The following is a 13,301-nucleotide window of genomic DNA, read 5'->3' as shown; positions in this document are numbered from 1 at the left end:
CCCTCTTTAGTTGACCAGGCAGACCTCAAAGTCACAGCAGCCCAGGGGCTGAGCATGATGCTTGATGACACCTGAAAGCATACGGCAAACAACTGTTTTCTGTGATGTCCCTGTTGCGAATATTCATTTAAGAACTAGGAGGGAAAGAGACCCAATAAGGTCTGTGATTGTCAAAGTAGCTTCTTGGAAGAAAAGAGGAATAAGGAGCATAAAAGAAAACAAGTAAGTAAATGTATTTGCACCATGAAAAAAATTACCTTAGAATAAAATGTTTTGTCAAGCGAAACCATAAATCAGTATAGTGTAATCCTGGAGTAACTGTGTGATGTGTCTCAATGTCTTACACGAACGATCTCAGCTCACTGCAATCTCCGCCTCCCAGGTTAAAGCAATTCTTGTGCCTCCGCCTCCCGAGCAGCTGGGATTACAGGCATGTGCCACCATGCCCGGCTAATTTTTGTGTTTTTAGTAGAGATGGGGTTTCACCATGTTGGCCAGGCTGGTCTTGAACCCCTGATCTCAGGTGATCCGCCCGCCTCCATGTCCCAAAGTGCTAGGATTACAGGCGTGAGCCACCGTGCCTGGCTGGAATAAAGTTTTATTCCGAAGAGAGTTGTATTCATTTGTTTATGTACTGTCTATGGCTGCCTGCATGCTACAATGGCAAATTTGAGTAGTTGTGACAAAGACCATGTGGCCCTCAAAGCCAAAAATACTTACCATGTGGTCCTTTACAGAAAAAGTTGGCTGGCCCCTGGTTTAGACACACTTCCCAACCTGGCCTTCTCATGCAAGGTGATTTCTACTCACAGAGTTTGAAATTCCCAAATAATTTGCTAACAAGTCTGTATATTAAAGAGGGTAAGCCTGGCTCCTGGTGACAGAGATAATTATGGATGACAAAGAAATACTTGTCTGTGGCAGGAATCTGCCTAGGCAAATTTGTATGTTCTTTTATTTTCCCTTGGATGTTTTTCGAGGGCTTTTTGGAAAAGAGTTGACCTCCAGACTCCTCATCTGGTCACAAGATTCGTGAGTCATATGGTATATCTTAATTTTTTTATTATTATTATTATACTTTAAGTTCTAGGGTACATGTGCATAACGTGCAGGTTTGTTACATATGTATACTTGTGCCATGTTGGTGTGCTGCACCCATCAACTCGTCAGCACCCATCAATTCGTCATTTATATCAGGTATAACTCCCCAATGCAATCCCTCCCCCCTCCCCCCTCCCCGTGATAGGCCCCAGTGTGTGATGTTCCTCTTGGACTCGGAAAGGTATATCTTAATTTTAAAAAATAAGCTTTGAAATGCTGAGATAAAGTCTTCATTTAGAAAAGTTCATTATCCCAACTTCGGTTATCTCTTTCAAAGATTTGTTAGGGGTGAGGAGAAGCAGTGACATATGTAGAATATGTTCTTTTCTTCTTCTTTTTTGTTTATTCAATATCCAGATAGATGTTTATGGCTTTAATTACTGGACTACTGAGAAGTGGTAGAAATGAAAGATATGCAAGATGAACAGATTTGAAGGACAGAGTTTTGTTTCCATGACATTGAAGCAGGGATAGAATTGTTTTGTAGAGAGGGGTGAATTCTCAATTTCAGCACAGGCACTTAAACTGTCTCACTGTAGAGAAGGTTAGGATTGTTTGCCCCAAAGCAGAGGATAATCAGCTCAAGAAACACATTTATAGCATTCATGACTTCTATTTAAGAAATAGTTGACCAGGTGGGGTGGCTTATGCCTGTAATCCCAGCACTTTGGGAGGCCGAAGTGGGTTTGCACTCTAGGGATTGCACCACTGCACTCTAGCCTGGGTGATGGAGTGAGACTCTGTCTCAAAAACAACAACTACTAAATGAGTTTGGAGATAAGTATATACCTGTGAAACTATCATCACAGTCTGTGCCATAAACCTATCTATCACATCCAAAAGTTTTCCTTTGCTCTCTTATTCTGTCGTGGTAAGAACACAGTATAAAGGCCTATCCTGTTAGCAAACTTTTAGGTATACAATGTAGTATTGTTAACTATAGCACTATGCTGTACAAAAGATCTCTAGGACTTACCTTAAATTAAGTGGTACATTCTTAAAATTACCACTTAATAAGGATTCACATGTTAAGTAGGGGTGCCTAGAAGCACAACCTGAGACAGTGTTCAGATGTACATGATTTATTGAGGAGTGTTCTCAGGAGAAACCTGTAAGGGGAAGAGGGTAACAGGGTAAGGAAGAAGGAGCCAGTTAGGGTCTTAAGAAAATCTAGCCATAGCCTGTTTGAGGTGGTGGCAGAACAATTATTGACTGCAGGCTGCCTCTGGGAGGGAGACTGGAAGAGTGTAATCCCCAGTTCTTGGGAAGAGAGGGGCCATTTTGAGCCATTAGCAGCCAACAAGAAGTAGCTGGAAAATGGGTACAGTATGCTAGCTAGGTAAACAGAATTGGGTGGGGGCGGCCTGTTTATTCCTTTGCCTGTTTATTTTGTGCAGGATACTGTGCTAAGAGCTAGGGGTAAAAAATGAATGTGACACAGTCCCTGCTTTCAAGATGCTTGTGGTCTAATGACAACAGAGCTGATCATGTAAAGCAGCAGTATCCAATCTTTTGGCTTCCCTAGGCCACATTGGAAGAATAATTCTCTTGGGTCACGCATAAAATACACTAACACTAACGATAGTTAATGAGCTTTAAATAATCACAAAAAAAAACTCAGTGTTTAAAGAAATTTTATGAATGTGTGTTGGGCGGCATTCACAGCTGTCCTGTGCCACATGCAGGCTGCGGGTTGGACAAGCTTGATGTAAAGAATATTGATGGTGCAAGTGAAGTGCTTCTTTGCATGTACTTGGATACTTGGATAGAAAGCAAAGGAGTGAATAATTGTGGAGGAGGGACATCTGGGAACCTTCATCGAGGACATTCAATGAATGAATAGAACCAGGGTTGGGGAAAATGGGCTGGTCAAAGAAAACACAGGGAGGAATTGTAGATAGAAGGAAGAGCCCTGTGCAAAGGGTGGCAAGCAAGTGTGAAACAAGGTGAATGTGTTCATGGAATCACATGGGGCATAGTATATGCAGAACAATTGGAGTGGGGTGGAGGGAACAGCATTTGATGAGGCCTGAGAGACTGGGAGCCAGAACTGGACCTCGCAAGCCATGCTGAGGAGATTGGGCTTAGAAGGGGCACCTTTCTTGCTGTCATCCCTCCAGCCTGTCCTCTGGCTTCTGGATCACCTTGGAGTGCTCATTGTCAATGTACCTGACTGCCCTGCCCCTGGTGGCCATATTGCTCTAAGCGTGTCGCTTTAATGCTTCTGAGCCCCAATTTCCTCATCTGTAAAATGGCTGCTGCTGATATGTGTAGGACTGTTGTGCTTAGAAATAAAAATAGAGATATAAAGATTTACCATCATTGAATCATTCTGATATTTATTGTTTTCTGTCATTTTCCTACAATAATTAAAACAACAGTATGTCACAGAAATGGACAAACAAATCACTGGACTTTAAACAGCCCAGACCCAAAAATTAACTTGCTTTATTTTATTTTCTAAAAGTCATTGATGACTCATTTTTTTATTTCCCAGGACTGGTGTTACTCGTATTAGATAATCTGTTTCCTAGGCTTTTTTACTAATAATACAAGATTTTTTGTTTCCATCTATAATAAAAAATAGTTGTTACTGTGATTGTTTTAAAAATGCCAAATTTTGCCTATTCTTTAAAATCTCCCTCTGTCATGAACAGTTTGATAACTCTTTCACTTAAAGAACAGAATATTATAGAAAATGGAGAAACTTTTATCCAAAGTACACATACCCAGAACTTCAGATGAGAGGAGTATCCATCTCACAAGAAGTCTTAGGTCTTCTGAAACTCTCAGGGAGGTGAGGAGAGAGGGTCCATGGTCAGTTGGTTTTCTTCACTGAGATTTTTAGGAAATAAAAATGTTTTTTCTACATTTGTTGCCCTTGATCCCATCATGAGTCATCCATATGGAGGTTATATTCAGTATATTCAGTGGGAACATAGACTTTCATTTCTCTGGGATAAATGCCCAGGAGTGCAATTGCTGAGTCATAGTTGCATATTTAATTTTCAAAGAAATGACAGAAATATTTTCTAGAATAGCTATACTATTTTACATTCCCACCAGCAATGTATAAGTGATATAGTTTCTCCATACTTTCTCCAGGATTTGATATTTTCACTATTTTTTTATTTCAGCTATTGTAATAATAAATGTGTAATAATATCTTGTGATTTTAATTTGCATTTCGCTAATGGCTGGTGATACTGAATGTCTTTTCACGGGCTTATTTGCCATTTGTGTTCCTCTTTGATAAAATGTCTGCTGATTTATTTATTTATTTATTTATTTATTTATTTATTTATTTAGAGACAGAATCTCGCTGTCACCCAGACTGGAGTACAGTGGTGTGACCTAGGCTCACTGTAACCTCCGCCTCCCAGGTTCAAGCAGTTGTCATGCTTCACCCTCCCGAGTAGCTGGGATTACAGGTGTGTGCCACCACACCCAGCTAATTTTTGTATTTTTAGTACAGATGGGGCTTCACCACGTTGGCCAGGCTGGTCTCAAACTCCTGACCTCAAATGATCCACCCAGCTTAGCCTCCCAAAGTACTGGGATTACAAGCACAAGCCACCACGCCCTGCCCATCTGTTGATCTTTAATTAGGTCATTTGTTTCCTTACTGTTGAATTTTGAGAGTTCCTTATGCATTCTGGAATATAAGTTCGTTGTCAGATATGTGTTTTATAGTAAATATTACATATATAGTATTTCTAAGAAATGACCAAAATATTTTCTAGAATAGCTCTACTATTTTACATTCCCACCAGCAATGTATGAATGATAATTTCTTCACATCTTCTCCAACATTTGATATTATACATGTGTGTAATATGTGTAAATATTTTGTCCCATTCTGTTGCTTGCTTTTGCGTCTTGTTAACAGGGTCTTTCTCAGAGCAGAAGTTTTTTTAAAAATATAAGAAGATAGTTTATTTGGGCCAAGTTTGAAGACCACAACCCAGCAGCATAGATTCAAGTTGCCCTGGATGTGCTTCTGAGAGCAAAAGTCTTTACTTTTGATGAAAACACATTTTTCTTTGCCAATCATGCTTTAGGTGTCAGGTCTAAGAACTCTTTGCTTAGCCCTAGATCCTGAAGACTTTCTCTTATGCTCTTTGTAAATATATTACTTTACATTTTTCATTTAAGTCTGTGATCCATTTTGAGTTACATTTTGTGTATTAGATTGTGGTAGGCAGAGATGTCCATGTCCTAATCTCTGCAACCTATGAATATGTTAAGATTGCTATTTAGCTGACTATAAAATAGGGACATTATCCTGGATTATCTGGGTGGGTCCAGTGTAGTTACATGGGTCCTTAAAAGTGGAAGAGGGAAGCAGAACAGAAGGGTCAGAGAATGAGATGTGATGACAGAAACGGGATCAGAGAGATGCAGTGTTGCTTACCTTGAAGATGGAAGAAGACAGCCAAGATCAAAGGAGTACGAGTGTCCTCTAAAAGCTGTAATAGGCAAGGAAATGAGTTCTCCCCTGTAACCTCCAGAAAGGAACACAGCCCTGATGACATCTTGATTTTAGCTCTGTGAGACCTGTGTGAAAATCCTGACCCACTAAACTGTAAGATAGTAAATTTATGTAGTTTTAAGCCACAGAGTTTGTGGTAATTTGTTACTGTAACATTAGAAAACTAATAAATAGGTGTTTTAGAAAAGCTTCTGTTAAAATAGGATTTTGTATGTTTGGGTATACTATTTATCTGAACAGTTTTTATATATGCAACATCTCCGTGATATCAGACAAATGAAGCACTACTCTAAGTAGATCTGTGCATTCAGTGGGGAATAGTTAGAAAATGTATTACTTTTATTTCTGCTTAAATTTCTACATTCATTGTGACTTTAAATTCCCCACTACTACTTTTTAATAGGAAGTATCTTGTTGTTACTGTTGGTTTTGTTTGCGTTTCAGAAGAGAGTTGAATGAAATTTTGCACCAGAGAGCCAAATGTAGCCCCAAAAATTTATGTGATGGGAGGCTAACATTCTCTTTTTTTAAAATATTCAATTGACTGACTACAGGACAAACAGAACCTTAGTTAATGGTCCTGATACTTGTACTAATTTGATTAGTTTTTTAAATGACAGCTTTGAGATATAATTTGTATACCATACAGCTTACCCACTTAAAGTATACAATTCAGTTATTTTAATATGTTCACAGATATGTGCAACCAATCACCAAAGGACACAATATGTTTTCACACTGTCTTCTAATTTTAATTGTTTCTGAGAAGTTCGCTGTTAATTTTATTGGGCTTCTCTTGTAAGTGATGAGTTGTTTTTTCCCCTTGCTGCTTTCAAGATTTTCTCCTTGTCTTTGGCTTTCAGTAATTTTACTATAAGGAATCTCTTTCTGGATCTCTTTGCATTTATCCTACTTGATGTTCTTTGAGTTTCCTGAATATGTAAATTAATGTTTTTCAGTAAATTTGGGAAGTTTTTCTAATATTTTTTCTGCTCCTTTCTCGTTCACTTTTCCTTTTGGTACTCTCATTATGTATATGTTGATGAACTTAATGGTGTTCTACATTTCTCTGAGACTGTTTATTCTTCTTTTTTCCATCTGTTCTTCAACTTGCCTAATCACTGTTGACCTACTTCAAGTTCATTAATTCTTTTTTCTGCCTGTTCGGTCTACTGTTGAGGCCCTTCAGTGAATTTTTCATTTCAGTTGTGCTTTCAACACCAGAATTTCTATTTCGTTATTTTTTTATACTTCCTATTTCTTTATTGATAGTCTCTGTTTTGTAAAATATTGTCATCATACCTTCCTTTACTTCTTTAATCATGGTTTTCTTTAGTTCTTTGAACATACTTATATGGCTAATTTGAAGGTTTTGCCTGTTAAATCTGACATGTGGTTGTATGGGTCATACTTTCCTGTTTCTTTGCCTATCTCTTAAGTTTTTGTTGGAAACTGGGCATTTTGGATAATATATTGTAACAATTGTGAGTACTACCCCCTCCACCAGGATTCTTTATTATTATTTGCTTATTTACTGCTTTAGTAACTGGCTGGATTATTTTATTGAAGGCTATTTCCTCAACCCCCATTCTCACCCTGCAGTACAAAGCCTCTAATGTTGGTCTTCGGGGGTACAAGCTTGTATATGCCCACAGTCACCTTGGGATGACAGTGGTTTTGGTGAGGCTCTCCTTGGCTGTCTCTTTACGACCACACCATGCTGTTATGGTCTACTAATTGTTGACTGATTGCTCTTGATTTTTGTTTTGTTTTGTTTTTGTTTTTGTTTTTTTGAGATGGATTTTCACTCTTGTCACCCAGGCTGGAGTGCAATGGCACGATCTCAGCTCACTGCAACCTCCACCTCCCGAGTTCAAGCAATTCTCCCACTTCAGCCTCCCGAGTAGCTGAAATTACAGGTGCCTGCCACCACGCCCAACTGCTCTGTTGTTTTAATCATGTCCTGGAACATAAATTGCTCCACAAACTGATCCAATCAAATTAGGGCTCCTTTGAAGATAGTTCCTGAGATCAGTATTTGAGATTTCTTGCAACCCCAAGAGACTATCTCTTTCCCTGATTCTCTCTGGCATATTAGGCAGCCTAGGCTTGAACTTCTGTACACTCAGTTGCAAATGAAGTCAGTTTTATTGCAGGAGAATTGAAGTCCCCTATTCTATGCCCTGCCTCTCTCCCTGGGAAAAATCTTTGAGCCACAGCTCTGGCACAGGGGATGGAGACAAATGGTGAGCTTCCCTCTGAGTGTCAGCCCCAGGTCTCCCAGGTTTGCTTCCTCTGGTATAGAACCCCCACCCCACAAGGTAACGCCAGAGCAATCAAGGCTCTGGTATTCTTGGTGGCACAACACCCAAGGCATAGCCTCCATCCCATGAGTTGGGGGGCTAGGTGAAAGAAGGGAGCCCCCACCTCTCAGCTACATTCTCCTGTAACGTAGCCTCAGCAAAAGTAGCTGGGAACAGGATAAGAGATGCCAACATCCTGTTCTTCCCAGGAAGAAAGAAGCTGGGAGCTGGGGTAGAAGGAACCCTGTGTTCTTGGCTACTCTACTCTGGCATGAGATCTGTGCTGGGAGGGAAGATGGAGGAAGTGGTTCTAGATCCAAATACTGCAGACTTTGACTTTACTTTCTGAATTTTAGTAGATTTTCTTGAATAAGTACTTCTTCATTTGCTGTATGCCCTTACAACCATTTCCAGAGACTTTAAATGTTTTTTTTTTTTTAATTGAAATAACTTTCACCAGTTTCGCTGGGAAGAGGGTTGTCCACGGAGCTGCTCACACCATTATGCCAGAAGTGGAACTCTATAAGCTTTTTAACATACAGTTTTATTGCTGCTACTCTTAATTGCTCAGAGTGGCCTTATACTTGGATTTCTACTTCCTTAGTAGATTTTAAATTGCTTGAAGGCAGTAGCCTTGACCTTTATTCATTATGGAATCATGATAGCCCCTGGTAACATGTTGTATGTTGTGGCACATAAAAGAATGTCAGTCACTGACTGTATTGCTGTCTTTTCAAGTTTACATTTTCAGCTCTTCCTTTGTGACTTAAAGTGCTTAACTGTGTCTTCCTTTTTTCTTACACTCCAGTGCTAGTGTGTTCCCAGAAGAGTGATGCTTCTTTTTTTTATCTGTCATTGGCCATACTCAGGGAAGTACACTTGAACCGTTAGAATTTTTAGTCCAAAGCATTTTTATTTACTCTTCACAATATAGGAGCTTTCTTTAACATTCCTAGTAGTATATATATAATTATGACTTTAGGCTACTTATTTGGGATATGAGAACAGGAAGAGAGTAAGAAAGGGATAAAGGGCAGGCAGAAAATTAGTGTGGTCATGTTCTTAAAGGTGGATGTGCCTCACTTGTTCTTTCTTCAGTCAGATATGTCTCATGCTTTTCAACCTTGGCTCTTGATGGCCCTGCCCTCATGACTGATTTTTTCTTTTCTGTTCCTCTCTTATTGGGGATCACTGACTGGTTATGGCCCCATGGCTTCCCCACCCTTTATTTTGGTCAACAGTGGCCATGTGGCCACATCTGAGGCTCCAGTTAGTGCTGTACCACTCATCTGTGGCTTGGGCTTCCTCCTAAGGCTAATGTGGCCTTTCCTAGTCTTTGACATGCTTTGTATTGAAAGATTTGGTAGTACTTTTCTCTCATTACTCTAAGTCATTTGAGAATATTCTTGACAAAAATCATTCAGTTTGCGTGATTTGCTTGCTGCTACTTCTGGGATCTGTGGGACAGTGTTGACTGCCCTCTGGGATGGGTGTGTGTGAACTGTTTTATTCAGTGTTGTTCTTTTTCCCAGGATGCTCCAGGATGAAACGCCATAGGCCTGTCAGCAGCAGTGACAGTTCAGACGAGAGTGAGTAGAACTGGCTGGCAGCTGGTAACCTTTCTATCTATATCCCTTGGGGATTTTTCCTTTCATTTGAGGATAAGCCATTTCATGCTTTTTTCAATGGTTAAAAAATGTTTCTGAGAAGGAAAATTCAGGGCACCATTTTCTTATTTAAATTTCATTAGAGATAGATAAGTTAGAAGAATTGGTTGTGTGTGGCATATAACTGTTTTCACTTTTCATTTATGTAAACAACAAAAGCCAAATCTAGTAATGCTTTAATAGAGCTTCTCTAGAAAGAAGAAAAGTACAAGAGCATAAATTGTAGGCCGATTCTAATAGTAGCTTAGGTACTAAGTGTTTGACTATGAGTCAGTCATCATTTGTAAAAGGCAGTAACCTTATTAGCAATAGCCTTTGGGGAAGCGCTGAAGGATACACAGATTACTTGCTCCACATTTTTAGTTTTTCCAATTGTTTTTGGAGATACTTTTTCTTCAAGTGGAATATGAGTTGTGTTATTGCAGAACATTATGAGGTGTGATTATACCAAATCAGATAATCTCATCCTTAGCATTGTTGAAGCTTTTGCACTGTAGGAGATCATCTATAAATGTCACTAAACTCCATTATGAGGCACTCTTCAGTGCAGTTTGACTGTTTTCTTCAGTGGTATGAGCTCTCTGGTTTCTCTATGATATTTTTCATATTCTCTTGGATGACATTTAGTTTTATGACATTTAGTTATATTAGTAGGTAATGCGTCTCAGTATTATTTTCTAATTATCTTTTACAGGTCCTTCCACTTCCTTTACTTCTGGCTCAATGTATAGGATCAAGTCAAAAATTCCAAATGAACACAAGAAACCTGCTGAGGTGAGATCATATTCTCGATTTTTAGACTTAAGCTATAGTTTGGATGCTTGTCTCCCAAAACCTCATGTTGAAATTATATCCCATTGTTGGAGGTGCAGGCCTAATGGGAGATGTTTGGATCATGAGAATGTATCCCTCATAAATAGATTAATGCCCTCCCAGTGCAGGGGGTAAGTGAGTTTTCACTCAGTTAGTTCCCTTGAGAGCTGGTTGTTAAAAAGAGTCTGGCACCTCCTCCCATTCTCTCGTTTCTTCTCTCACCATGTGATCTCCACATATGGTAGCTCCCCTTGGCCTTCCACCATGAGTAGAAGCAGCCTGAGGCCCTTACCAGCTGCCCAATCTTGCACCTTCCAGCCAGCAGAACCATAAGCTAAACAACCTCTTTTCTTTATAAATACTTAGCCTCAGGTATTCCTTTATAGCAATACTAAATAAACTAGGACAACTTTTAAAAAGATAGATGGCTGCCTCCTAACTATATACCAACAGTACCTAGAATCTGAAGATGTGAAGAATAAAGAATGTGTCAGTGGGTAGGCTTGTTTTCTGATGAACTTATTTGTTTTCCAAGAAAGATTTCATTTTCTGACTCCTTTAGGAGAACAATAATCTTCACACTGTGATTTCATTTTGTGATTTCAATCATCTTCACACTGTGGTGACACGTATTGCTTGGCTTTAGAATATTCCTCCCCTAACCAGGAAGTCAAAGAGAGCCAGGCTAGGGGAATTGGGAAGGACCTAGAGATATCCTGGCCTATGATTGGAAAAAGCTAAGTTAGCAGGTGAGGAGAGATAGTACAGAAAGGGATAGGTGAGTAGGACTACATTAAAGATCATATGGGTCATGATCTGTGAAGCTGTGATGGGTCCTTACAGCCTTTGGATCACTGCCGGCCCAGAACGAATAGGTCAATCCTTATGAGGCTGGTCATCTTTTCCACAAAAGGCAGCAAAGTGCCAGGGTTCCCCTTCAACTTGATAATGGTTTAGTGAATCCTACAGACTTTCCTCTGTGATAATTAAATGATGATAAAATGACCTTGTGTATCTTCACTTCTACTATGAGTAGACTTCCTTAGCTGTAAAAGAACAGAAAATATGTTAGTTATGTATTGCTGCATTACAAATTATCACAAAATTTGTGTCTTAAAGCAGCACACACTTATATCTCAGTTTCTGTGGGTCAGTAATCTGGGCATGGTGTGACTAGATTCTTTGTTCAGGATCTTTCAGAGCTGAAATCACTGTGGAAAATGGGATGTGTTCTCATCTGGAGGCTTGCCTAGGGAAGAATTTGCCACCAAGCTCATGTTGTAGGCAGAATTTGTCTCCTTGGAGCTGAAGGACTGAGGTTTCTGTTTTCCTTCTTGCTTTTGGCAGAGAGCACTCTCAGTTTCTAAAGGCCACTTGTAGTTCCTTGCCACATGGCCTTTTCCATAGATCCTTTCACAACATGGCAGCATACTTATTCAGAGCCAACAAGGAGAGTCTTTCCCTCCAGTCAGCTAAGATAGAGTGTTACATAACATAATATAATCATGGGAGTGGCATCCCCATCACATTTGCTATATAATGTGACCTAATCAACGGAATGACATCTCATCATGTTTGCCATATTCTGTTGTTTAGAAGCAAGTCATAGGTCCCCCTGCCTTAATAGAAAGGGAGTGACTCTTTGTGGGTTACTTTTGGGTGTGTCCAGCAGAGAACATTTCTCTCTTCCTTGGAGGTCACTTTTCATTTCTTTTGCCAAGGATTTTTCTGAGCACAATAGAAGTAAAAGTTTATTTATAGATGTCCATGTCATACAGAAAAACTTAGGGAATATAACACACATAAACAGGAGTGGAAGAAATTTCCCATCTGCCTAGAGGAGACTTTGACTACAGAATGGTGAGAAAGAAACCTTGCTACCTACCCTTTTAGGAGAACGGCTAGTCCTAGGACATAAGGCAATTCAAGGGCTTTGGGTTTTGAGGCCTACTGCCTCCCAGGCAGTGGTAATAGTAGTCTTTTTGTTGCAAGGGATAGGGGACCTGGGCTGCTGAAAGCAAATTGTTTTCATTTATATTTAATATTCTGTTATAAAAAGGAAAACCTCGTGATATTGTAGGACAAAACTAGCCTTTGCATTAGAAGAGCTTGATCCCATGTTCTGCTTTGCTGGCTTATTTCATCTCTTTGAAATAATTTGTCAGTATAACATGGACATTATCATACCTATCTCTCATAGCTACCATTTATTGAAGTTTTATGTGCCAAAAGCTTTACATTAGTTTCCCAAATTTAAACAATTATGAGACTCTCCTTGGAAGCCTGTTTAAAATGATGATTCCAGACTTACCCCACCCTGTGACACTACTGAACTAGTATTTCCAAGAAAGGTGCCTAGGATCTGGATTATAAAAAGTGACTCAGGTGATTTTTATAATCAAGCACATCAGGGAAGTAATATACTCCTGTTCTATTCCTCCAGTAACACTATAAAGTAGGTACTTTCCAGTTTTTTGTTTGTTTTGTTTGTTTGTTTGTTTTGCAGGTGATGAGGCTGAGAGAAATTTATTTGCCCAGGGTCATTTGAAAAAGCAGAACTGACATTCAAGTTTTTATTCATGCTGAATCTTGTTTTATTAACCCGTATACATTGGGCATATTATGTAGGGTACAATAACTGTATAGTAAACATTTGTTGAAACTTTGGCAGTTAAGAAATATGGGACAGCACCAGTGTTTTCTCATGAGTAGTTATAATCAAAGTTTCCATAATGAAGTGAGAACAAAACTCAAGAATAGAGAGAACAAACCTGGAATTGAACAGGGGCTGGGAACCCAGGCAGCAAGAAGAATATAGTAGGAACCCTTGGTAAAAGAAGAGAAGTAAAAGTAAGTGTGAATTGGCAAAGGTGACAAGCACACACTACTCACAGGTGAGTCTGAAAGCAGCCTTTGAGGAATCAG

The 13,301-nt window shown here is 39.4% G+C and overlaps 1 protein-coding gene across 1 annotated transcript in view; it reads left to right on the top strand.

Moving 5' to 3' along the window:
- Positions 1-13,301, top strand: part of JADE3 (jade family PHD finger 3) — a 158,116-nt gene that overhangs the window by 65,608 nt on the left and 79,207 nt on the right. The window contains exons 3-4 of the mRNA XM_023202753.1: positions 9,429-9,485; positions 10,258-10,337. Coding sequence (XP_023058521.1) covers positions 9,440-9,485; positions 10,258-10,337 — 126 coding nt within the window. The 5' untranslated portion in view covers positions 9,429-9,439. The remainder of the gene's footprint in view (positions 1-9,428; positions 9,486-10,257; positions 10,338-13,301) is intronic.

Source organism: Piliocolobus tephrosceles, chromosome 12 (genome assembly GCF_002776525.5).
Source record: "Piliocolobus tephrosceles isolate RC106 chromosome 12, ASM277652v3, whole genome shotgun sequence".
In the NCBI taxonomy this organism is placed as follows: domain Eukaryota; kingdom Metazoa; phylum Chordata; class Mammalia; order Primates; family Cercopithecidae; genus Piliocolobus; species Piliocolobus tephrosceles.
This window is presented reverse-complemented; position numbering and strand designations above follow the sequence as displayed.